Source organism: Marmota monax, unplaced genomic scaffold (assembly GCF_021218885.2).
Source record: "Marmota monax isolate L192 unplaced genomic scaffold, Marmota_monax_Labrador192_F-V1.1 WCK01_AAM20220418_F8-fsc00079, whole genome shotgun sequence".
In the NCBI taxonomy this organism is placed as follows: Eukaryota; Metazoa; Chordata; class Mammalia; order Rodentia; family Sciuridae; genus Marmota; species Marmota monax.
The window spans coordinates 663806-691218 of NW_026694099.1; the positions used below are offsets into that span (position 1 = coordinate 663806).

Here is a 27413-nt window from a genome sequence, read left to right on the forward strand (position 1 = left end):
TTTCTTTCTTTTGAAAATGAACCCTCCTGGCACTGAGAATGACCAGACTTCTTCCAGGATGTAAGGGATTTGGGGATGCACTGTGCCTAATCCTCCCCTCCCACAGAGAGTATCTCATTTAACAATGAAAAGTCACATAGAGAAAGCAAAGACCAGGTTGCCCAAACCATCTTATGACCTCTCCAGAGAAAGAGATCAGCAAGGGAGACTGAAACATTTCATATCATAAACACCTGGATGAAAGACTAAAGATGACTTTCATCCAGGCGTTTATGATGCCCGCATATTTGCCTCTTGAGTCAACAAGATCATTGCACTGGGATATGGGTATTTGATTTCCTGTACTTTTTTTAAAAAATGGGATGCCTTGGCTAGGTTGTATAACCTCTCAGGATATTTCTAGACTCTCTCATCTAGAAGCCCAGGGAAGTGAATATATGATCCTTAAAGTGTCTCCCAGCTGTGATATTCTTGGATTCCCCTCCAGAGATGCAATTGATCTTTGATTACCCGTGTTAGTGGAAGAGAATGTTATTTGAATACTGCAAATATGTAGATAACAGGAAAGTCACTTCTATTTGGTTTTAGAATGTATTACATGGTGTGGAGCAAATCACAACAAATTAATCTTCCCAATGAAGCTTAACCCAGGCTAATGTTAAAAATCAATGTGTTTATGACTAATGGTGCTGTGCACTGCTAAACAATGTAAGGTAATATTCCACAACACAGCCTGGGGCCAGGTGGGGAAGATGTGGGAAAATCTGGCTGTAGCTCTATCACTTCCTAGCTTATCCACTCTGCACCTGAAATACCTCATCCTTAAAATGGATTTAAAGACACTTTCCAAGCACTCTCTGAGTCAGGCTTTATGCTGGCAAGAGTACACAGAAACAAATAAGACAAAACCTTTCTTTCAAGGGTCTCCACTTAATGAAAGAGAAAAAGGGTTTTGAGTGCAATGATAGAGATAAGCATTGAATGCCATGAAAACTCAGGTAAGGGAAGGCACCTAACCCAGCACAATCTTGGGTAATCTTCTAGGGCTTCCCAGGGATATCCACAGCTAAGCCAAGACTCAGAAAATGGAAGGACTTAATGAGGTGGGTTAGGAACCAATTGGGAGATAGAAAAAGATATGGGTATTTTAGGCAAAAGGAATCACAGAGCAAAGACAATGATTTATAATAGAACATGGAACATTCCAGAAGCAGGAAGTTCAGTGCTGCTGACTTTAAACAGAGGCCCGGTTTTTCATATTGTTTTATCCTGAAGATAGTGAGAAGCCACAAAACTTGTAGGCATGCTGTTTCATAATTGCTGGAGATAGAGAGTTAAAAGTATATGCAGGTTGGGCTTCTCCCAAGATTCACCATCTGTAATAATCAGCTATTTCTATTATGATTATTATTATAGCAAAAAACCCCATCATTTTAGCTGCTTAATATGTCACTTTTGCTCACTGGTCCATAGGCCAGCTGCACTTGGCTTCAAAATGTGGGCTGGGTTCTCTTCTGCTGTGTGTCTTCATTCTAGTGCCCAGACTGAAGCAGCGATGACTCCTTGAAGCATGCTCCTCATCTCAGAGGGTGGAGCTTCACAACTGTGGTTGAGATCCATCCTGGAACCCCCACTTGGATCTGCAACACTGTCCCTTGTATCCAGAGTCTGCAGATCAAAGCATGGCAAAGCCCCCATGTGGATAAACTGGAATGTATACTTCTCCTGTGGTAGAAAGCTCTGCCAAGTTGCATGGCAAAGAAACTGGATATGCTTATGTGTGGGGAGGGGGTGAAGACTTGGGATCCACACAGCTGCATTCTCCCCAGGGTTCCCAACTTTTCATTTCTTATGACTTGTTTCATTCAAATGCTTTCTGATGGCTGCTGCTTGGGAAAGTCTCTGTACCAACACTCGGAGGAAACCAATGAGTCTCTTAGTTAATCAGAAGCTTAGTTTGTTGTTCAACACAGTAACTACCACCTCTTAACATTTCAAAGACAGGCACCTAACACTAGCTGTATTCCAGAGTCTAAGTTTCCACCCTTTGTTCTCATCTGGCCCTCCCCATGAAACAGATACTTCCCTGCTTCCTGCCCTAAGCCACCCCTGATACATTGTTAGTGAGGCAACATTTCTTCTTTTCCTCTTTTCCATTTTTTTAATCAGCAAAAGAATGTTAGACTTTGTACATAGAGATGAAGTCACTTGGAGTCTGTAGGGCGGGCATGCAGTGGCATGTAGGGTGGTAGGAGTCATCAAGAAAATTGTAAGTTAAATAGTGATACCTAAAGTAAGCCATGGATTTGGCTGACCTCCAAGAAAAGTGTGAATATCAATCTCTTTTTTTAATCCTGCTCCCTTTTGATAAATAACAACAATTTAACCCATTCTCTCCTTTAATGGTTAACACTTAAGGTCACTTTCAGTGAACCTGTCGAGCTGCTTTGTTTTCACAGTAATAGTCACAGAGATCAAAAGCAAATGGCGGGGGCTGGGGATGTGGCTCAAGCGGTAGCACGCTCACCTGGCATGCTCGCGGCCTGGGTTCGATCCTCAGCACCACATACAAACAAAGATGTTGTGTCCGCCAATAACTAAAAAATAAATATTAAAAAAATTCTCTCTCTCTCTTCTCTCTCTTTAAAAAAAAAAAAGCAAATGGGATAGTGTTTTGAGAGCTTCAAGGAAATTTTTCAAGATGGGAATGACTGGGCCAAAATTTAGAAATTGAACAAGAATTTCACTAAAAAATGCCAGTTGGATTTGGCCAGAGCCATTGCTTCTGGTTGCCCAGGTTGTGCTCTGCACAAGGGCTCTTGGTCAAGAGGACAAGTGAGGCTAACATCAGCTCATGCCCTGCTGGAGTGGCTGAGGCTCTGGTGCAGAGTGGCATCATTTGGAAAAGGGGATACCTTTTGCAAAGCCCACAAAACTGTGATCTGTTTGCCAAGCTTGAGCCCCAGAGGCCGCCTCTGCATTCACCCAGCAGGCTGCCTTTTTCAAAATTGCACAAAGCACCATATGGGCTACTGGCCCTGAATTAAACAACTGGGAGGTCAATGGAGAGGAGAAAATTTTAAATTTACATGAAAGCCCTTTGTAGACTGTATAGCACTATTCAAGTGTAAAGCAGGGCAGGCCAAGGTGATTCAGAAGCCAAGCAGGTGACAGGAGAAATTACATTGACCACAACATTTTCTGCCCAACCCACAGCATGTAGAATGCACATGAGACATTCAGATATCTGACAGGCTTCTCTATGGGAAGCCATCTGAGGGCAGACTGGCCAGAAAGCACAGATGGGAATGGAAATGCTGACTTCTAGAAGTCCATTCCAGTCACCACCCCAGGGCAGAATCTAGCCAGCAGGGCAGAGTGCCTCAGACAGAAGCATCTGGACCAGCCTGACCTGACCTAACTGCCAACCCCTTTGATCTTGCTGGAGCATGATTTCAAGAAAACATCAGGCTCCGTGGGTTCTCAGAAGCCTACACTACAAACCAGAGGAGGTTTTTGTAAAGCTCTGTAGCACTGTGATTGGGGGGATATACACGGTGCTTCAAAACCCGCAGAGACCTGTACAAAAACTGCAGGGCACAAGTGCCAGTTCCCTGGGGAAATCCCCAGCCTGGGTCTGGTGCCGCAGGGAATAAATGGGGCTGGCAGCCTTCCCTCATGGTCTGTAGTCCAGAAGGGATGCCAAGGAGTCGACTGGACCAGGCAGATGACCCCAGCTGCTGGCCTCACTCGATGCTGTTCTTCCTTGGGTGAAAACAGCATTACAACATTTTCTTAGAGCGCATACAGGGAATACAAATAGGTGGTTGTTTAAAAATGATCCCTGTCTTGCTTTCATGTCGATTCTATTGCAAAATAGAATTATATGAGCCATTTCATGTGGAATTTCTAAACCCAAGTCCCTAAAGAGATTTGTCTGAGAACTTTGCTTTTGCAGTTTGGGAAGGTGGATTTAAAGAGACATCGATTTGTTCGCAGGCAATCACCAGCTACCCATACCTGATCAGTGCTTCATGCCACCCTGTCTGTCCTAGTGCCACACATTATCTGAGCTTAAAGCCACACTGGTGACTGTAAAGTTCTTGACTCTGGAGGATTCAAGGATTCTAAGACTTGCCACTTTGATGGTGGCAGCTTTCTGAGACAGAATTAGGCTTGGGTCTAGAAATGAGAACAATCTAAACCAACAAAAAGCTACGGCTCAGAGACCTTCACAAGTCGCTGTGCTGGAAACATTCACCATGGGCATATGTGCTCCCACCTATTCTCACATCACAGCCTCCTGAAAGCAAAACTGCCCCTATTTGGGGTTATTAAATTATCACGAACCAGTTAGATGAGCAACAAGTGCCATTTTTCAAGGAACTGAGCATGAAAGACCCTCCAACCCTGAAGCTCATGGGAAGGAGTGAGGCAGGAACTCTGCTGAGGTTTTTGGATCACCCTCAACAGCTGTGTAACTGATAAGCTCATCTTCGGACAAGGAACCCGCGTGACTGTGGAACCAAGTAAGTAACCCTTTTTTCTGGAACTTGGGGTTAATGTATCCTCCACCTAAGGAGGCAGAAATCTCAGGAAATGTGGAAGGGGTACAGATGACACTCAGCACTACAACGGGCGTCAAGGAGGACCCCTGGGAGGAGATGAATTGTACTTAACTCCTTCATAGAAGTCAGGGGGGAGGTGACACCAAAAATTAGAATTTAGGGATGTGGAAGAACCCCTACAGAGAGAAAACTCTGCCCAATCCATGGAATGCAGGTCAGGCTGAAGAAACTAGATTCACTGGTCCAAATCCCCAAGCAGGGTCAGAATGGACCTGGAATGAGGTTGACCTGAGCCAGGTGATTCTGTTAAAGTGGTTCAAATATAAATAATTCTGACCTTCCATAGGCCAAACCCCAGCCCCTAGGAGAGCCCAGAACCGCACCAGTTCCCTGGGCAGGGAGAGTGAGCCAGAGCAAGTGATCATCTGCTACAAATGTGTTGCTACATTTCTCTTTAGAAAAAAGGAAGGTGTTCCAGACATTCATTTCTTATTGTTTGAGCTGCAAATTTCTGTTTTTAGCAAGAAAAATGATTGTGGTTCCCAGTGAGACACGATTCCAGGCAGAACAAAGTGAATGTGTAATGCTTCCAACTAAGAAATGCTTTGAAGTTTGTCAGACACAGCCAGGAGAAGCTCCCTCAGGACTCCTGCTGTCCATTTTCCCCACACACGGGATATGGTGCCACTCACTAATTAACTGTTATAAAGGAATCAGTGCTGATGTTGTTGAAGGATTGTGCTCAATACAGAAAGCATCTTTTGTTGTCACTTAAGTGAAATTTGAACTCAATAATGCCTTGCTTTTCGAAAGAAAAAAAAATAGACAGTGGTTTCTACTTGGCAGCAGTTTCAAGTTAGATAGTGCATATCTTAAGCCAGAGAATGTAATAAAACAATACCAAAAAAATTAAAGGTCCTAGGGAAGTCTAGCAATGGGGGTCAGTGGTCCCAAGTCTGCTGAACTGGCTACTAGAAAAGAAACAATACACTCTGGAGTTTTCTAAGGTAAGAGAAGGCTCTAGAGAAGCAGGATGGGAGACTACAATGTGGTAGGCTCCTCAAAGAATAGTCTGGAATAGGATAGTCCTGAGTGTATGAAATGAAGGAGGCAGAGTGTTGAGGGCAGAGGAAGACAAAGGACAAGCCTCGGCAGGCATTTCCAGACCTCAGGTGCTGTGGGGAAAGCGGGCAGGGGCTTTGTGTGCACGGGGAAATAAAGAGGGCCAACACTATTCTAATAGAGGCAGGGCAGAGAAATTCACATTTTTAAAATATAAAAATAAAAATCTTAGTAAAGTTTTATAAATTCGAGCAATTCAGGCACTTGCCTTTAAACATTTTTGACTTTACAATTTCTTGCTGAAGTAAAAGCTTATCCACATTCCCAAAAACATTAGTGGCTGACTTCCCTGACCTCCCTCTGTTCTTTGCCAAGTTCTTCCTGTTAATTCGGTTCCTCTGCTTTCTGATTTACTGGGTCCACTACTTCTCTGAGTGGGACATGCATAGCATCTGATTCTAGGTGGCCCACAGATAAACTTTTTCTTTTGAATTGCTTTTAATAGAGATCAGAATAGTACAAGTAGGTCATCAAAACCATATGACTAAGTTTCCTTATAAGTTAACTTATAAGTTATAAGAGTGACTAAAATTAAAGAAATTATTTAGCAAATTGTAACGGATGGATTATAGCCCTAAAAAAGGAGATGTGTTAATTGCAAAACTCTGAGCAGGTGCATTCCATCATTTTTTAAAATGAAAAGATTAGGAGCATCCAGACTATTGCCTACATTTTTAGCCAACTGATAGTGGATTAAAGAGGCCTCACTGTAACCAGCCTTTATCTTCTCAGAAGTCTACTTTCTTTTGATGCTTTCTTTCCTCAGGAGCATCTTTCAAGTTCTTATTTGCAGGGCTCCCAGGTAACATAAAACTAACAGAACAGGTCTATACAAACCCCATAGCCATGGATCCCACTGCACACTTTCACCCTCTAGATACAGAAAACCTGGGGATACCATTTAACTTCATAAAACAGAAACAGAGAACAGGACTAAATAGCACACAGCAAGGTGCCACAATGGACAGATGTGCTACTGAGCATGACAATGACAGGAGTTTAGGAAAAGGCCACCATCATCAGAAACCTCCTCACAAAAGTGGGCCACTAGATGGGCTTAGGATGCTGTTTTGTATTTCATCATTACATCAACTACTATTTTTTGAGTGTCGTCAGACCACAGGGCTAGGCACTTTATGAAAGTCAATTATTTAGTTCTCATGGTGATCATATGGGACTAGTTACCATTACTTGCATTTTGTAAATCCAGCAACAATCTCAGAGGGGTTCCCCAACATCACACAGCTTAACAAAGTCATAATTTGAATCATCTGTCTGATTCCATAATCTGTGCTCATTAGCCCCCTACTCTTCTATCAGGGCTGCGATCCACTGAATTTCCACTGGGTAGAAAACCCACAGAGGTTCTTCCTGCTTGGTCCAGCCTGTCCCTCAGGCTCCAGCTGAATAAGAAACAACAAGCTATGTAGATTTCCTTCCAGCTTCCACCCCTACCACCTCCTTCACCAAGGAAGGACTCCTGCCCCCACACCAGAGCCAGTTACCCAGACAGCCATTCTCCTTCCACAGGAGGAGCCGGGAGGGGTCCATCCCTCACATTGCACCCCAGGGCCTGAGACCCCCTAAACACATAAAGGTCCAGATGATGACTGGAGCATCTCTTTTCCCCAAGGAGAGCAATCCATAAAATCCTGGGTTATCAATATGTTTCCAACATTCCAAAAGATATGTTTCCCACTGCTCCCAACCACTGGGCTGCTATCTTTGGCATCCTCTCTCATTCATGATGAGTATGTCTCAGAATGGAGACTTTGCACCTGTACATCCCTCTCCCTGGAGGCATTTTCTCCTAGAGACTCAGTATAGCTTTCTTTCCTCCTCCTCCAGGTCTATACTCAAATGTCACTTCCAGTAAGGTCTTCCCCAACCTGTGATTCTGCAGATCCCCTTTCCTATTATGTTATTTATAGTCCTCTTGTCCACCTGAAACTTTACATTAATTTGTCGTCTGTCTCCCCTGTTCCATGAGAGCAAAGACTTTTCAGTTGTTCCTTACTATATCCACAAGTACATTCAAGGCACTAAATAAATGTTTGTTACAGGAGTGAATGAATGAATAAATGAATCGATCAGAAGACAAGTCAGTTGCAGTTTAGGCAAAAGGAAATAGAAATGGAAGTAAGCTGGAAACCTACAGGACCAAATCTGTGTTCTAACCTGTGACGTGTCACTGTCCCTATATGCCAAGCACTATTCTACGTACCAAGAAATCAGCATGAACAGAACAGAAAACCATGCCTTGTTGGAGCTTACTTTCAATGGCATAAGACAGAGGGTAAAAAAAGAAAAAAAAAAGAAAAAAAATATATACACACACACATTATTTTAGGTAGAAATAAGCTCTGTGGGGAAAATTTTAAGCAGGAAAGTAGAATAAAAAACTGTAGTGGGAAGAAGCGGTGTGCAATTTTAGAGAAGTCACAAAAGTCCTCATTGGAGAGGTGACCTTTGAGCAGAGACCTGAGGAGGTGGCAGCATGAGTCAGCAGCTATCTGGAGGAATTGATCTTCAGACAGAGGACATGGCGCTGCCTGGAGTGTGTGAAGAACAGTCAGGAGGACCATGGTTGGAGGAAAGAGAGAGCCAGGGAGAGAATTTGAAAATGAGGTCAGATTAGTAATGGGGGTGGGGAAGTGTGGCTGGTAGGCCAGTGTAGGGACTTCTACTTTCAGAGTGGAAAGGGAGGACTGGAAGAGCCAAATGGAAGTCAGGTAAGACAGAAACCTGATTCTAGTCCTCACCATGACCCTACAAAGTGGGCACCATCCTCAGCTCAAAGAACACCAAGAAGCAGGACTTGTTCTCCCTCTCCAACCTCTCCCAACAGTCCTTCCTGTGAGGGAGCTCTGTACTTACTGAAATTACATTCCCCTGCTTCAAATAAAACTTATTTCCTCTGAGTCTAAACCTAATAAACATTTTAATAATTACATTTGGGGCTTTCTAGTTTACAGAATGCTTTAGGTACATCCTTTTATTTAATCTTACAACCTACCAACACAGAAGATAGTATCTTCATTTTATAAAAGAGGCACATAAAGCTCAGTGAACTTCAGGAACTCAGCCAAAGTTACACACTCTGGGAGGGACAGATTCAGATCTCCTATCCTGCTGCTTCACCACAGCTGAGAAGCACCTTCATTTTTAGTGATTCTCAAGTGCTTTATAAAAAAATGCATAGTACTTCCTTGGTTTTGTGAGTGACATACAGACAATCTCATAGACGCTGATTTTTACATATGACAGAAGCTAATTTAACTGTCACTTCTAAGTGTGAGTGTGGCACTTAGAGCTCGCTGAAATTTAGTACTCATGAATATATTATTAAAATAGACTGAAGAACCTAATTCCATTATGTACTGAGAAGTCTGTCTGCTGCACAGCGCTCAGAAGCAATGCAAATTTCCCACTGAATAGCAAACGGAATTCCTGCAAGGTTAGAATGAGTGGAGGACATAACCCACTAGGTCTTCACCCCACCTAAGTGTCACCCAGAGGCGAAGAACCACAGCTCTAGGACCACTGTTCCACTCTTTCTTACCCCCAATCAAAACAAAAAAAAATTTTCCAGTCTACAGTCTCTCATGCAGAACACAAGTTCTGTCAGATTGTAACATGGGAAAAAGCTTGGATTTCTCTGTGACCCAGAAGTCCTCTGCTGCTTTGACCTGAAACACAGTCCCCAAGACTAAAGGGAACAGACACTGGGCCAGATAGGACAGAGAATCCCATCTAATGGATATCATGTGACTTGGCAACTGGGGCCAGACTGGGTTGTGTAAAGAGAAAAGTAAAGTGATTATTAGATCAAATTTATCAGCTGTAGAAAAATACTGATCTCTGGCAAAGGAGCCTATTTGGAATTAGAACCACATAAGCAACTTATTTTTCTTTCTTATGACTAATATGTTTGGAATTTGTCTTTATTAAATATTTCCCTAAATCTCCAGGTTAGGAAATAGTTCTCAGGTTTTTGAAAAATTCCTCCAATGGGTAATTTAGCAAGGGTTGGTTTGAGGGACAGGGAGTGAATTTCTGATCAAATCCAAGATGAGGTGTGTGCTCCGGCTAGCCCTCTTAATCCACTGTCCTTCCTGGCACCTTCATTGTCTCCTCTCTGCCTGACCTACTCTAGAGAAGCTGTTTCCTCCCCATCTGTACACTCACCAGGCACAGTTCTAGGACACAACTGTGAACAGACCCCACACTACAATCCTTCCAGATGTGTGAGTGTAACGAAGAGCCTTTAAACCGAAACACGGAGGCCAAGTTCCAGTCTTCTCTTTGACTGATGGTCTCTGGGACTTTTCTGAAAAAAAATTTCTATGGTGTCTGCTGGCTCTAACACACTATAATCCTGATGATTCTCCCAGACCAATTCTTAGAAATAATTTGGTAGGCAAAACAGGGGAGACCAGTGGTGTGAATGTCCTGTGACCCAGGAGAAATTCTGTGATTTAATTAAAAAAAAAAAAAGTACTGAAAAGAGATCAAAATTCTCTCTATGTAACTGTTAATTAATCCTTCATGATCAAAGAAGTTTGGACAGGTGACAGCTGAGGCTACTGAGGTGTCACCTATTACTCTGGTTCGATGGATAGAAACTCCAGAGACCTGAGAGTGAGACCCAGCTCAGCCCTCATTGTCTTACCCACTTTTACCTTCAGGGACATCATCTGTGAGACGGATCTAATAATACACCTCACGGAGTTGGTTGCAGCATTTGTTGAAGTAGTAGAGACACAAGTTGTTTGTCAAGTAGTATTCATACACATGGTAGTCACCTAGGATTATTATGATCTTTTGGCTCCACAATGAGTTCAGAACCACTAGTCCCCCAGGCTTCTGAGTCGGTGGCACTTGCTCCAGCCATAATGTCCTCCCCCCTCCAACTGAGGCACAGTCCTATTGTGATTGACTTAACCTGAGCCCTACAGTTATGTTTCTGCCCACAATGATCATTTGGCAGCTCACAGAAAAACCAAAATGATTCCTTTCTCCCTGCAAAAATACAATCCTAAAGCAAGATGTGGAAGGAAGAAATAGCAGGTTGAGATAATAATAACAGAAAACCTAGGGACTTTCCTAAATGTCGACACTCAGAAGATAATAGACATCAAACAAGCTGCCACAATATAATGCTTAGACCTCAGAAACCCTTACAAAGTTCTATGTCTCCAGCTACCCTTATTCTGCCCCACCCACCCTTTCCAAACAGATGAACCAGACTAATAGGGGCATATAGTTTCGAGGTTTTTTGTACTGAGACCTAGAGTTGTGCCTGAACAGCGCAGCTCATCTTTGGAAGCGGTACTGAACTCATCGTGGAGCCACGTAAGTTGTGCAAGTTACTGTAGCTAGGTGTGCATATACCCTTAGAGTTGTTGGAGCCCAGTACTGAATGAACAGAGCTTCTTGGGAAGCTGGAAGGTTCTAAATTGGAAATCCATCGTTTGTTGCAAAAAGTCAAGGTAAAAGTTGAGGGAAAGTGTATTAGGGTTCTATTAAGAAAATATTCTGTGTATGCTTGGAAACTCTGTGCTAAGTCTTGGTATTGATAGGTTTTCTATGACCATCTAAAAAATTCCTAGGTCAAGCTTCTGGTTCTGACCTCCATGAATAATAAATTTGCAAGCTCTAGATCAGGAGGGTTTCTCCACTGTTTTTGAGGGAAGAGTCATGGTCACAGCATAGGAAGAAGGAGTGTTAGAAAGAAGAGAAATATTATGAAAGAGTTAAATTAAAAGGCTCTCTTTCTCTCCTTCCCCCCCCCCGCCTTGCCAATTCTGCCTTTGCCCCTCTTTTTTTTTTTTCTGAGAATGTGCAGTAAATCATCTTGGCTTTCTCAAACTGAATGATCCCCAAGGTCCCACCCTAGCCTGGGTCTGCAGAGAGCAGTTACATGCTCGCTTCTTGTTAGCCCTGAATGTGGGGACTCTGCACAAGGGTCCAGGAACCCACATCTGATGTAGAAACACAGCCACAAACTTTAGAACAATAGAGACGTAATGGTGCTATCCTGAAGACAATGTCCACTGGTAACCTGTTCCAGTCTTTGGAAATCCAGGGGCTATATTCAAATAGTTTGGCTGCCAACAGTCAATCACTGGGACCAGGCCAGAGAACAATAATCTTTCAGATGATTTCCAAAGTGACAAATCCAATGGGTCAGGTGTCACTTCCTGCATGGTTAGACAATAATTTTGTTTATTTGAGAGGGAATAAAGAAGTGGGTAAAGGAACACGAACGTGGTAAGGCCATCTGACAACCCCAATGGTGACCAGTACTGCCAACATGGTCTCTGCCTCTCAGAGGATAACGTGAACTTGTAGGGACTTTCCTAAATGTTGACCCTCAGAAGATAATAGACATCAAACAAGCTGCCAAAATGTAATGCTTAATCCCCAGGAAACCCTTACTAAGTCTCCAGCTATCTTCATTTCATTTCCTGTTTCTTCCAGAGAAATAGTAGAATTCGGTGAGTTTTCTTAACTTTGAGGGGAGAGAGATTAGAACAATGAAAAGAAGGAGGGAAACAGAATCAGGTTGTAGCTGATTGCAGTCTGATTGATGTTTGGCAAATTGCATCTGAGCAAAAAAGTATTGTGTTTCATTTTCCCTTTAAATCATATCCACTTGAAATTCAGAATTATCTGCAGTGTTAGAATCAAATCTTGAGGCTGTGCCTTTGGGAGTCTTAGGGAAAAAGGAAATTGATGAAATTGATGCTTAGCTTCTCTGTTGGGACACTGACCACACTTCTCAAGGATGCTCCATTTGCTTCTCCGGTTTTGCCTTCCTGCAGAGATGGAGTATAATATGATGATGGGAAGCTCAGGTGGGGGAAGTGAAAATTTCAAATCAAGTCCCCAAGTTTTGACAGCAAATAATGGCTCTACAAAACTGTCATTCTCTTCTGCCCAGCTCTTTCTCTAGACTCTTGAGTTTGGGTGATGAGAAAGAGTAATCCTCATGGTCTTTAAGTTCTGTTTCACATGATTACAACACACTCCTGAGACTCAGATCTGGATCCAGAGTCAGGAGAAATTATAAAACAAAAATGAACAAGCCAAAGCAATCCCCAGCTTTTCTGACCTGCATCCACAACACACAGCACCAAAGGGATCCCCCAACAGCAACCAATTTCTTACTCAACCCTCAGGTCCTTAGAAAGCTTTTCATGAGGCTCAGGGAATTTGAAAGCAGATTCTTCATTATTGTGAGACTCACTGTGAGTGATGGGCAGAAATTAGGTTTCTAATCAAAAAAACAGCATTTGTAACCCAAGAGAAGGGAACCAGAGAATAAGAACAAGACTGTTGCTCAGCCCTCCTCTCCTTGGCATAGCATTCATTATAATAAATGCCAATATCCAGTGCCCCATCTCTACACCAAACTATAGTGTTCTTCTTGGAGAGCCCTCTCAATAAGTTAAGTTTTCCATCTTGAAGGCAGATAACGGTCATCTAGCTGACAACTTTCCCTTCCTTATCTCAACTCTGTCCCTGAATCTTTTGGATGGGGACTTGGAGCTCAGTTTCCCATCAGCAGTTCGACTATTATTAGCTTCAAAGGGAACTGAGACTCTACTCAACCCCTGGCCTCATCAAGGGCATCTTTGTAGTTCTATGAGCTGCCAGGTCTCTAGGTTGAGACACAAGACTGGGGAGGCAAGGCGCAGATGTGTGAGTCCAGGCCCCAGGACCAGCCCCAGGCTGGTTACCCGTAAGGCAGTGTCACAATGTGCTCCTGGGACACCCGACAGATGTTTTTTGGAACTGGCACCGAACTCTTCGTGGAACCCCGTGAGTTGATTTTTTCCCCTATATTTCTATGAATAATTTGAGCCCTGGGACTGGGGCTGCTATCCAGTTTATGTAATAAATTATAACAAGTAGATTAACTTGTCACTAGGAGATGGTATGGTACAGAGGTGAAGTGGGCCAGAGTGAAGACACTGAGCCACTGAAGAAACTCTGTAGCTATTTTCATTTTAAATATATGTATACTAAAACACAGTCCCCACTTACCACTGAAATTTTCAGTGTGACCCAGAAAATAAATCTGAGAAAAAAATTTTTTTTACTAATAGTTGGAGCATTCAGGTACAGGGAAGATAGTGACAGGAACACTTTGGCACAAATTCTCCAGGAAGTTGCTTAATCCTAAACATATCCCTGACTAATATGCATGCCTCCTTGCAAATCACAAATGTTCTTCAGCTTGTGAGATCTTGGGAAAAGGTGGTTAGCTTGTTAGAGTAATCAGGTACAGCAAACTTTCAGAATTTAAGTGAAATTTCATATTGGCAGACAGTCTTGAAATTCTGAGTGATATTGATTACAGATGTTGTGATTCTTAGAGGACCAGGAAAATTCTTAATGTGAATCTAAAATAGAAGATATCTAATATCATAAATTAAGAAAAACTGTTCAGGAAGGGTATATACTTCTTCTGTATTATTTGCCAACACATAATCTTAGCGTTATATTATTACTCATAAAAAAAGAAAGTACAAAAACAAAATAACAATTGTCCAAATTGACTCTAAACACATAGTGAAATTTAGTTATATTCATGGAACAAGAAGAGACACTAGTCTCAGAAGATAAACAATTAAACCTTTTGTTCAAATCTTACATAAGAATAAATCTTGTCTTAAATTTTATATGACTTCAAATTTTTGTGTAAGTCAAATATAAAGGCAACAAGGATACATATGGCAACTACATTGAGTGCATTGTATTTATAGTTAAAAAAGAAAGGTTCAGTTCATTCAGAGAGCCTTTTCTTTGGTTACCATGATACCAAGTAATGGATCAAATAAAACACTTTTCTCTCAATTATTTTGAACATATAGACATTAAGTTAGAAAGAGAATCTGAAGAAAAAAATGCTTTAAAAACTCAGTACGTTATGTTCTTTCTGAAATGCTGAGTAATAGATTCAGAGCTCAGTATCATGAGTGCATGAACTTCAGAAATCTATCTTGTCAGCTATATTACATGGTTCAAATTAATTAAAGCCAGGTGTGATAGTGCATGCCTGTAATGCCACGGACTCAGTGGGGCAGAGGCAGGAGGATCACAAGTTCAAGCCAGCTTTGACAACTTAGTAAGACCCTGTCTCAAAATAAAAATATAAAAGTGACTGGGAACGTAGCTCAGTGGTAGAGAGTCCCTGGTCTTAAAACCCAGTACTGAAAAAAATTTATTTGAAATCAATTTCCCCAACCCAAAGTGATCATTGGCAACTGCCTGATTAATTTAGACTTTTAAATCCTAAGCAAGCCTTTATTGTCCAAATAAATCAGACTAGGATTGGGTCATCCTTTAAATAACCAAGAAGACAGTGTTGGAATGTTTTGTTGTTGCTCTTTGGGGGGTTGGTTGTTTGTTGTTTGGGTTTTCTTTTTTTATGGGAAAATATCCTTTCTAACTCATAATTCCCTTGAAAACCAACCATTCTACATCTCAAACCCAAGGCAGGATGGTGAACAAGAAATACCACAGTTGCAAAGGAAGGTGAGTGGTGAGGCCTGTGGTTTCCAACCGTTAGCACTAGGGTTATCCGTTTCTGCTATCAGGGTTTCAGCTATGCAAGAAAACAGAACAGTGAAGGTTTTCTCATGCAGGTTGAAAGCCAGTTCCAGGAAAGCCCTTTGAAAAAAATCCCAATCTCCCCTTTTGTCTAGAGCTAAAGCCAAAAAAGGATGAGTTTCCAGCCCTGAGTGACTGGAACAGAATACAGTCTTTTGGCTGAGCTTCTTGGCAGAGAAAAAAAATGGAGAATTTTGATAGCAGTAATGAGGGGGTTTCCTCTGAACAGCTTATTCCCTAGAAAAGCCCTGAACAGCCAAGTTTATCTACTAAATGATGCTCAGCAGGAACTTCCTGACCAGCAATCACTCCTTCTCAACCAGTTGCAATCAGGAGATCTCTTCTAGTTTCACAGTCATGAGCCACACAGCAGAAGCTCAAATCCAGATTCTGGGCAGAGCACTAGAAAAATCTTTCTTTCTCTGTCTACACATTCACCATCAAGACTTTCCTTCTAGTAATACCCAATTTCTTGCTTGTAGATCACAGAAAAGAAAAAGCACACTAGAATTCAACATGTTTTTCATTGGATATCAAGAAGTCAAACACTCCAAAATTATCAATACTAAGCCATATTCATAAGAGCAATTAACATTGAAAATCAGAAATGAAGCTTAGGATTGAAAATACATCCATATTGCCATGCTCAGGTTGATTTTCTTTCCTAACTCCAGGTACTAGCAAGTCTCCTTTTTCAGGAGATGGTATGAGATAGCCTACGAGCTTCCAAGTTTCCATGGACACAAAATTTATCACAATTCAGAAACTTCAATAAGGCACAGTGTGAAAAAAATCATTACTACATTTCTCAAAGCTTCAAGACTTTCAGTTTTAAGGAAAGAAAAAGATGCATACACAGAGTAGCAGATAGATGATAGTTCAAGGTAAGGCATGAAAGATGACAAGGCCAGTAGGGGACCCAATTACTGGGACCAACATTCCACAGCTCCTCCTAGAATAAAACAAGAAGAAATGGGCTTAAGCTAGTTTTATGCCTGTAAGTACTTTCTGAGAATAATAGTTGCTATTCTCTGATTAAAGACTTAAAAGGGATTTCAGAGTAGTCAGATCCTTCCAAAAAAATAAATATACAATACTGAAGGCAAAGAGATATGCCACTCAACTTCAGCAGATCCTTTCCAGTCCATAAAATGGGGATGACCCCCTGCAGTGACTCCAACACTTCTATTCTCAGAGTGTCTAAACCCATCATACAGACCTTCTCAGACTCTTGATTCTTCAAGTGACATAATGCATAGCATAAAAAAAAAAAACCTAACCCAATCTCCCTCCAAGGGTCTTATGCATTTAAAATAAACCTACTGAGGTAGGCACATATGTAGCCTGAACTCAACTGTCCAGAGGATTGATTAAAAAGTCATAGATAACTGAAACCCAGATGATCCAGAAACTTCTTTGTAGTTGTTATTTTCTCTCTCTGCTTCTAGGCCTATCTCTTAGCAGCTCCTAAATAGAAGTCAAATTAACTACCTTTCATTTATTTTCTCTAAAAATCCCAGACCATTAGCAGGATGCAGGGAGCTCTGGATTGTAGTGTTGGGCCCCAGGAGAACTGAAGTAACCATCGCTGTTTAACTTCTATAAAGTTGTAATTCATCATCTCATGCAATAATTTGATGATGCTTGCAGAAACTCAGCCTCCTACCAAACCATCCGTTTTCATCATGAAAAATGGAACAAATGTTGCTTGTCTGGTGAAGGATTTCTATCCCAAGGATGTAAATATAAATCTCAAATCATCTAAGAAGATAGTAGAATTTGACCCTGCTATAGTCGTCTCCCCCAGCGGGAAGTACAGTGCTGTCAAGCTTGGTCGGTATGAAGATCCAAATTCAGTGAGGTGTTCAGTTCAACACAACGGTGAAATGGTGTACTCCACTGAGTTTGAATTGAACACAACTTCAGTTGGTAGGTATCTGGCTTCAAGGGACTGGAGATTGTAGGGAAGGGAAGTTGTGGGGAAAGAGAAGTTAGAGATTGAACTCTGGACATATCATCTTCAATTTAGCATTGTGCTGGGGAAAAAAAAAAAAACTTAGAGTGCTCATCATTGAGTGGGAAGGAAATGCTTGCATCCCTAGGTGGGATCTAAGATAAAGTCTCATCTCACCCCATCTCTGCACTTCAACCATTGCACCATTCTTTTTCATACAAATGACTGTCCTGCTACTATGGTCTGACATTGAAGTTTCAGGTGCAATTTGCTCCAGCAGTAAATAGGGCAGCCCAACCTGTCATGGGATTAAGAATTCTAGCCTGTTAGAATATGCCAGGATGTTGGCCTTCTGGTGCCAAAAAGCCCAGAACAGGAAGTAGGCTGGCTGGGTAAACAGCCATAGGACCTTAACTAAGTTATACTCCCTGGTCCTCAATTTATTTACCTTAAGTCTCAGCTGCTTTTAAAATACAAAAATCCTTTGAGGGGCTGGGGCTGGGGCTCAGTGGTAGAGGGCTTGCCTCACACATGTGAGGCACTGGGTTCGATCCTCAGCACCACAGAAAAATAAAGAAATAAATAAAGATATTGTGTTCATCTACAACTAAAAAAAATTCTTTTAGTTTAAAAAAAAATCCTTTGAGTCTCTCAGTTGCCAATGTAACCTTGACCACTGCTGTTTGTTCCAGATAATCAAAATGAAGTGAGTCCTAAAAACAATTCTAAAACTTCAGAGAGCTGCCATAAACCAAGAGGTAAGTTCAAGTCAAAGCACCATTTTCAGAACTGAGGATGGAAGTAAACTCTGTAGTCCTCAACTGGGACCAAAAAGCAACAGATCACCAAAGAAAATAAAACTTGTCAAAAGAAGGGAAAGCCAGTTGGTTGACTTCCCCAGCACAGCTCGCCTGGCTGCCAGTATGGGTTTCTAAAACTTGCCTGGCTGGGTAGGAGCAGCAGCCTGAGGCCCCTGGTGCTCTCCTGCTCCAAGCAGAACTTACAGGACAGAAAGAACTATGGTGATTTGGGGCAGGCTGGCATCCGTGTTGTAGACCCAATTTCTAGGAGGGACTTTAATCTGTTGTAAAGCCACCATCTTCACTCTTGTTCCACCACAGTGCATGCTGAGAAGGTGAACACGATGTCCCTCACAGTGCTAGGACTACGAATGCTGTTTGCTAAGAGCATTGCCATCAATTTTCTCTTGACTGCCAAGTTATTTTTCTTCTAAGGTAAGAATTAGCTGCTTCTTATTCCCACCTCCACCCAAGTTATACTGTACGTAGGAGAAAGAGCTTTAGACATGGTAAGAAACCAAGAAGCCCTGGGAAGGGAATAACACATAGAGACGTACTTAGAATTAACAAGGCCGGCCATCTCAGTCACTCAGTATAACATCCCTTCTCCTGTTATCCTTTTATTTTAATCCAGACTCAAAACCTGTTATATATTATAAGGTATTTTTTTTCTTAATATACCAGCCAATAACTACCACTTCCACCCCTGGGAGAAAATCAAAACTAAATAAGGAGAATTAGTCTTTTTAACATTATTTTGTTTATTCAGCCAAGGGATCATGGATTATTTGCAAGGCCATAAGTAGAGCTCCTTCACCTAAAGAACATTCAAGGGTGAACATGCACCCCCATTAGTAGTGAAAAATCACTGTTAGCTACCCAGCATTCACACAAAGTCAAGGCTGTGATATTAATTATTTGCCTCTTACTTGCATCCATTTTCAGGCAATCTAGTATATGTTCAAGCCTGGGACTAGGCTTGAAGCTCCCATCTCTCATTCTTTTTCCAATAACCCAAATATTCACCAGTCCCAGCTCCTATTCTAGGAACAACCCTAGACCTAGAGTGTTGGGCTGTTCTGCCCCAAACAGTAAACATACCCAGTTATTCTCAAATGGGTGTGCATCCCCACCTGCCACTTTACTAACAATCCCAGGACCACAAGCAGCAAGGGTATATAAGTAGTGCTATTCTAGGAGTCAGAAGACCTAAGTTTTAGTCCTACCTTTGTCACTAACCCACTGCATTACGTTAGCTAGGTTCCTTCACCTCTGTGGACCCAGATTTTAAGAATGACTGCAAGATAGCAAATGGGTTTCATGACTATACTGAGTAAGAGTAGCTGGACTATTGCTGTGTTTAGAAGAGATACGTGACATGCAATCTATGAGCAATGTCTGCAGTGATACAGCAAATACCCTCCATCCTCAGGTAATCAGTCCTACAACTCCTTCCAGACTCACTGACTGTGGTTCTATAACAACTTTCCTTCACTTGCAGGCTGACTGGCACGAGGAAGCTGCGCTCCCAGAAGGAAACCAAAAGCTTGCGAAGACGCTGTCTCCTAGGCTTCGGCCTTATTTAAACTGCTGCTAATCAAACCAATTTCCCGTTAAAGGCAACAACCCCACTTCATTCTTAGCCTGGTAGAAAACAAAAGTCCTGGGAATGGGAGTTTATGGTCCTAACTATTTTACATGCTGCTTTATACAGTGACTGAAAGATATAAAAAATATATAGGACCTATTTTATTTTATTCCTATACCTGATACACTTTGAAAATGATCTTTCATTCCATTTTTACTTTCTTTAATTCAACAAATAGAAAGAGGGGAGCAACAGGTCACCAACTCCATTCCCCATGAGGAAAATAGGCCAGGAGGAGGAAAACTGGTGTCCCTTTACCTACACAGGGAAGACTCTGCTCAGCCCAGCACTAGATTTATCCCAAACCAGCATCCTTGTGTTCCTCTCCTGTGGTTTACTCCACCCTCTATATTCACACTAGAGATTTGACATGGCAGTAAGGGGTGGAGGGCCAATTTCAGCACTTTCTGCTTTTCCTGGTACTTTACAAATGAAATTACATTTGACTTCCCTAATACTCTCTAAGCAGGCAATGGGGTTTTAAATTCTCATCTAAATACTCTCCATTCTATTAGCAAAGATCAGAGTAAAATACAAAGGAAAGGCACTTCTTTCTGTTAACTGATTTAACATACATGGACTGACTCCCTCTAAGTCTCAAGCACTGTACTGAAAGAAGATGAATAAGATATGGGGCCTGCTTTCAAGCAATTCATTATGCAAGTGTGTTTGGAGTGAGGGATAGGAGTGAGACCTCTATTTTCCCTGTTTATCGACATTATATATATATATATATATATATATATATATATATATATATATATATATATAAAATCTTCTGCCTGTCAATCTATACCCAGGGAATTTGAGATCATCGGACAGACACTGATTCTTTTGCATGGGCCTTTAATGTTGCTGGTTTTCTGCCTTTTGTCTTAGCCCTCATCTCAGTTGCATTTATTAAACAGCATCATGTGCCACCTCGCCTCTGGCTTTATTCATTGCAGACCTCTGTGGGGGGAAAGTCAGATCGTGTAAACTCACTATTAGTCAGCCAAAAGCCAAACTGCACTTATAGGTCACACCACAGCTTCCTGGGCCCCAAGCCCGAGGCTCATGCCTGGGGAATTCAGCCCTGAGTTTCCTGCTGCTGCTGCAGCTGCTGTTAGAGCAATAACAATAGCTGAGCCCGCAGTGTGGCACTGAGACCTGCAACTCCCACCTCAGCAAGGTCACAGCTTTGTCCACATACACAAGCTCAGGTAGCAGAGCCCTAGCAACACAGTACTGTGGTTCCCTCCTCTTGTATGTGTGTGTGGAGTGCCAAGCAAGCAGTATGCCTCTCCAAGAGAGTTTACCTCACCAATAACTGCCCCTGCCATCACCAACTGCAAACTCCCACATGAAGTCTTCACAACCCAAAGGAAAGGAGGCCTAGCACATTAAGAGACAATAGGCTTAGGATATCTAGATGGATACGCCAGGTCCAGGGAAAAACAAAAGATTCCATGCAACTTCCCCCTGTATATATAAAGAATGCCTGTTTCCAAAGCATTCACTCCTGTTACCTTGTATAACATGAGAATATTTCTCTGAAGTTGCTAGGAATGAAAAATGTATCCTCATTTTACAGATGAAAAAAAAATTGTCCCTTCAAAGAAGTAAGTACTTCGTCCAAAGTCATTCAGTGAGGCAGGGATACAGCTAGGAGCACAACCAAGACCTCAAGACTGTTAGTCCAAAATTTCTGCACATTGTATCCCAAAATGAGGACAAGAAATCAGTCTGAATATCAGTTAGACTGCACTTTAGGACAGTCCTATAGTCCCCATCCTTTAGCGTATGCACCAGAAAAAATAAAAATAAATTAAAAAATAAAATATATATATATCCTAGTACATCACAGGACCATGGAATTTTTTCCACTTGAAGGAGCCCCAAGTAAAGATTTAAGGTCAGGCATTATGGTGCATGCCTGTAATCCCAGCAACTTAAGAGACTGAGACAGGAGGATCACAAGTTTGAGGCTAGCCTTGGCAACTTAGCAAGATCCTGTCTCAAAATTAAAAAGAAATAAAAAAGACTGGGGAATATAGCTCAGTAGTAAAGTGCCACTAAGTTCAATCCCAGTATCATAAAGAAAAAAGAAGAGATTTAAGGAAAGAGCCAAGGAACATTTGTTTGCCTTCAGATCTGGGGCCACTATGTATGCTGGTTGAGTGATGCACTCAGTAAGCAGCAGAAAAGAAGCCCCAGGAGATGAACTACTTGCCCAAGGCCTGTGGCTCCCTCACCCCATGCTCTTTCCATTGTTCCATATAGGGTTACTCTCTGCCTACTATCTTCTAAGAGCCAGATAAACTGCTGCCCAAACTGCCCACTGCTAAAGCCTCCTGGGGTGCACCACAGGAGACAGCCCTAGACGGGCACCACAGCATCCCTGCCTGTTAGTAACCAGCTATAAGGCACTGGGAATATTTGTCCCCCACCTCTCTAGACTTAGTGTATTTCCTGTAGAACAATGTCTGAGGTCTCTTCCATGTCTAGGATTATCTCTACTAACTCCAACAGTTCTTTTATGACAGAGAAGCCAATAGAAGTAGAGGGAGGAAGGACTGAGCCCCAGGGACTGAGGATATATCTATTTCAACACCAACAACTCAGTTTTCCCTGGAGAACATGATGTCTCATGGGCACAGCACTGAGCTCCAAACTCAAGGCCTTGGAAACTGGAATTCTGGGATTTGGAGATAACTGTGTAGGAGAATCTGATGATCTTTATGAAAGAAAAAACATGTTCTCCAAATATGGTAAGTAAAATGGAGGTATCAGAAAATATCAAGGAGAAATAAGGTGACTAGACATAACAAGATGCAGAAAGAAGGGAAATCAAGAAAAAGTTTTTAAAGTAAATGAATTTTTGGTCCAATTTGATTCTTAAAGTGAAAACAGATCAATTCGTAATAATAAATGTAATGACGGAGGTTAAAATAAAGTACTGCTGATGACCTCTCCTTAGACTGACTCTTCACCTGTGCCTTTCTGATCCTCCTCACAGCAAACACAGCACAGACTAGGGGACCCAAAGATAATGCTCCCTCAAGCCTGCAGCTCTCCCTTGCCAACACAAGTCACTCAGATGACAAAAGCCCACTGAAAAGAAGTGGAAGAAGCTCTGCTCCTCACAGGCCAGGGTGTTTCTGTGGACGTGATCAGGTTTTTTAACTGGTCAGTAGTCACTTTAGGACACCTCTAAAGACAAGGCTGGAACACAAAATGACCAGGAGAAGGATGCTAGCTCTAGGTCGTGGCCCTCCCTGAGAGGTAGCTCTGCAGAGCTGTTCCCCAGAGGTTTGTGTGCAGACTTCCTGGGCACCTGCATCACCGTGGGATTCACAGCACAATAGTAAGTGGCACTGTCTTCCAGCCTCACTTGGGACATCACCAGGTGGAAGGTTTTCTGGGTCGGACTGTGCTTCTCAAAAAATCGGCCTTGAGCAAAATCTGCATATTTAGATCTGGTGTTATCCTTATAAAGGATAAACTGAAAGGACCCCTCTGGCCTTTTTCGGTACCAGTACAAATCTGGATTTGAGAAGCTAACATCATAAGTGCAGAACAACATTAGCTCCCTGCCACTTAACACCGTCTGGTCTTCAGAATTCTGGGTCACCTGATTACACAGCATGCCTTTGTCTGAAAAGAGAAGAAATGAGAAAAATAGTGAATTCTGTACTCCCCACCACCAAGACCACTCAAAACCCCCAGCTCAGAGGAACCCAATGGGGAGAGACAAGAGAAAGACACAAATGAAGGGCAGAGGCAGAGAATGACTGCAAAACCAAGTTTCCAAGAGAAACAGACCAAGCCTTTGCAAGTCAGAGAAGGAGAAATGGGAGGCAGAACAAGAGGAGCACCAAAAAATGAATCCACTTACAGAAAAACAAAAGGCTAAAGCCCACAATAAGAATCATCTTTTTTTCATGTCAGGGCAGAACATGTAGAGTAAAACAGGGTTCCTGAAATCTCTTAAGGTTTTTGGCAGGAAGGGGCTGGGAGGGAAGTGAGGGAAGCAGGCAGCCCTGAGGTCACATGACTCAATGATTCTGTAGCTCTGAGGCAAATGCCCCACCAGGGGAACTGGCAGTTGGTGATGTAGGTCCCCCTCCAACCTGAACCAATTTTTGACAGCAAAAATGAGTTACTTTAAGATATGAAGGGAAAAGGAGAGAGAGAGAAAGGAAGAGAAAAAGAGGGAGAGAGGAAGGAGAAAGAGGGAATAGAGAAACTGCGAATTTGGTGATCACATGCTTGGATATCCCATTGCTATAAAAGTAATTTATACTCCATTTCTGCATCTTCTGGTCACAGCCTGGTACATCAGTCCACAAATCACACTTTGAGCAGCTCGTCTCACAGTACCTGGCACAGCAGTGAACACTTTGTAGAACTCAATAAATGAAGCAAATGAATGAGTGCCTTTGTAATACTCAGGAAATGGAATAAATAAATAATTCCCTGATTCCCTCGTGTAAAGAGGGAGAGAAGAGGATTGGACAAGATTGTTTCTAACATCTTTCCTAGCCTTGGAAAGCTTTGACTGGGGTGCCTGGAGTAGTGCCCTGATCCTGAGAGCCCTTGGCAGCCCACACTTGGCTCCAGCTGGAAAATTCTCCCCACAGCAGAGCTTCTTGGTGGGGGACCTGTCATAAGCAGGTTACAAGCTCATAGTGGCTATGGGCCTGGAGTGGCTTGAGCCCCTGAGCTTGCCCCTTGTGGCCATATGCCACACAAATTATGGCTCAACATTTGGAAAGCACTGCTCTAGAAAAGAAAATCCTCACTCCCCAAAACCTAGGAGTATTCCTAGGAGTCTCTGTAAGAGTTCCTTTGTCTCCCTTTTTCCTCTATAGTCAACTCATCAGTAAGACTTTGCAGTCCTACCATAAAAATATCTCTCCAGGCAATCTGCTTCTCCCATCTCCACAGCCACCACCTCCTGCAACCATCATCATCTCTTATGGGGACTGTGATAACAACTCCCTAACTGGTTCCCTTATTTCTGCTCTTGTCCCTGGGTAATCCATTCTCCGAGTCTTTATAAATTGCAAACCCATGACGCCAGCTGGCCTTCTTTTCCTGGACCTCTACAACCTGCAAAGATCCAGCCCCTGCCTGCTCTCCAGCCTTGCCCACAGCTGCTCCTTTCTCTCACTCCCCTTCAGCCGTGGTGGCCTTCCTTCTGGTCCTCTTCGGGTTCACCTCTCTAGCTAAATCTCTGGTCCCAATTTTTCTCAAATATCAGCTCAAAGAGGCTCCACCAGTTGCTCAAGTAAATTAGCTGCCTGCCCCACCATCGTCACCCTCAATTACATCTCTGTTCATCTTTTCCCACACATCGCCATCTGAAAAATAAAATATTTATATATTTATTATTTCCTTCTTCCATTACACTCACACCATAATATAAGCTTCATAAAGATAAAGACCTTGTTTAGGTTTTCACTGACATGTAGATAGCCTCAGCCCCCAGGCTTGTGTCTGCCACATAATAGACAGTCAATAAATATTTTTGTGATAAAGGAATACAACTTTATCCACTTAAAAACTCACCATAGGCACAGATAATGTTGCCAGATTTAGCAAATAAAATACAGGGCACCCAGTTAAATGTGAACTTCAAATAAACAATAAAAATTTTAGTAAAATTTAGAATGTGCTGTATTTGGGACACAGTATGCTAAAAGAATATTAATTGTTTATCTGGAATTCAAATTTCACTGGAAATCCTGTATTTTATCTAATAACCTTATGCATGGAGAATTCCAAAGTAAATAGCAAGTGAGCCAAAGGACCATCCAAGGGGCCCCTGGATGTGGAAGAGGAAGGTTCACCTGAGCAGAGGCTGCTTGTGGCAGGGTCCCTTCCACAGAACTCAGTCACTGCAGGCAGAAATATGTTTCAGAACTTCCATCTCCCAAGCCCAAGGACTCTGCTCAGTCCCCATCCACAGTCTTCCAGGCTCTGGAAGGAAACAATTTTCAAGCGGAACTGTTACTCCTCTTCTAACTGCCCAACTCAGTTACATCTGACCAAATCCAACAACGGAGACATGGGCTTCATGGGCCTTCACATACAGAGGGATACATCCTGTCCCCTAATGCTTCATATGAAGTTTCAGACACTGAGCCTTGCTTGGGGTAGCATAATCGAGATTTCCCTGCCCTGGTGTCCTTCCAACATTTTTTGAAAGGTGTTCCTTCAGTAAGGGCACTTTTAGGAAGGTCACACAGCATCATGGCCAAGGGGGCTTCTGGAACCAACCTGGTTCATATCACATCCAACATCTACTTGCTTTGTGACCTTCAACATGACCTAACCCCCTATAAAATGAAGATAACAATAGCTTTTACCCTGGACTATTGGGAAATAAAATGAAAGAACACATGCAATGCACCCAGAAAATAAATTATTTTGAGTCTTAGGTATTGCTGTTGCTATTGTCATTTTATTAGACAGATAGATATAGTTTCTGAGCATTCTTCTCATCAAAGCTACTCACAGAAAAGCTACTGAATAAATCTAAAATATAAAGTTGTAAAACTTGGCAAAAGACATGCTATACCAATCAATGTTAAAGAAAAAGAAAGAGAGACTTTGCATCTTCAATTTGTTGTCAGTACATAAGCACATTATCATGGAGTACTGTGCTCCCCAGACCTGAGCCAGATGTGCTCTTCCCAAATCCCAGAGAGCATTAAGAGCATAAGAAATGGGCATTTCAAGCCTATTGTTCTTAGGTCTTCCAAAAGTTGCAACTTTGGTATGACTGAGTGACCCCAAAATTCAAGGATGGAGAGATCCTCAAGATATGGTAACCACTTTTACTTAGTGCCCTTCAATATCTCCACCCCTTCTCCCTTAACCATATTGATATCTGCAACTTGAGATACCAGGTATCCTGCAGGCACCATGTCCCACTTGAAGCAAGACTGCCTTGTCTTAGCATAAAATCACCACTTAAGAGGGTCTGTGAACCGGTGGGACCAAAAGATGTGTCCCATAGTCTAGGTCTTGATCATTCTTGTCGCTCAAAAACAGCACTTTTCTTTCTCCCAGTGTCCTTTGGGGTAGGCCCCTTCGTTTCTTAACTTGCAGCGCCCTCTGCTGCTCTGATCATCCCATGTCCCTCACAGGTCATGCTGGAGGTTAACAGAAAGTAGGTCAGGGAAGGAAAACATTCTTTGTTCACAACTTAAATAAAAAATGTTCCTCTTTTCTCCATTCCCCATTCAAACCTGAGACTGGCAGCTGCTTCTCTGTTGGCCCAAAGGGTCCGTTCCTCACCAGTCACCCAAAGAGAATTGTCTTCAAGGATATGAGATCACACCCTAAGAGGATAGATGGATGGATGTTTTCATCTACAAAAAGCCCCAAACAACATTTGAGGACATGGAGAAATTTATTTGGATGAATATAGATGAATGGATCCCTTGTGAAAGAACAGAAACATGATTAAAAAGGAAAAGCTTAGAAACAATTGAAAAATGCGTGATAATGGGGTGAATCGTCCAGAGAAATTTCTACACCCCGTCTTCCTGCTCCACAGTCTGTTCCAAGATCCTGGGGGCAGAAATGGTCTTCTTCACCTTGGTGGGAAGCACACCAGGGAAGGACCAGGGCCAGCAGATATCTTACACTGCCCAGGCCGGGGCAGCACAGGGATTTTCAGGGCCTACAATTCAGGGAAACATCTTGCT

At 42.3% G+C, this 27413-nt stretch overlaps 2 gene segments (V, D, J or C); one reads left to right on the forward strand and one right to left on the reverse strand.

Moving 5' to 3' along the window:
- The first annotated feature begins 12641 nt into the window (after window positions 1-12641).
- On the forward strand, window positions 12642-20426 carry LOC124107262 (T cell receptor delta constant-like). The segment is given in 5 exon segments: window positions 12642-13517; window positions 16962-17240; window positions 17958-18023; window positions 18387-18500; window positions 19567-20426. Coding segments are annotated over 4 exon segments (522 nt in total).
- A 2453-nt stretch (window positions 20427-22879) lies between these two features.
- LOC131424991 (T cell receptor delta variable 3-like) lies at window positions 22880-23766 on the reverse strand. The segment is given in 2 exon segments: window positions 22880-23349; window positions 23591-23766. Coding segments are annotated over 2 exon segments (492 nt in total).
- Window positions 23767-27413: the final 3647 nt, after the last annotated feature.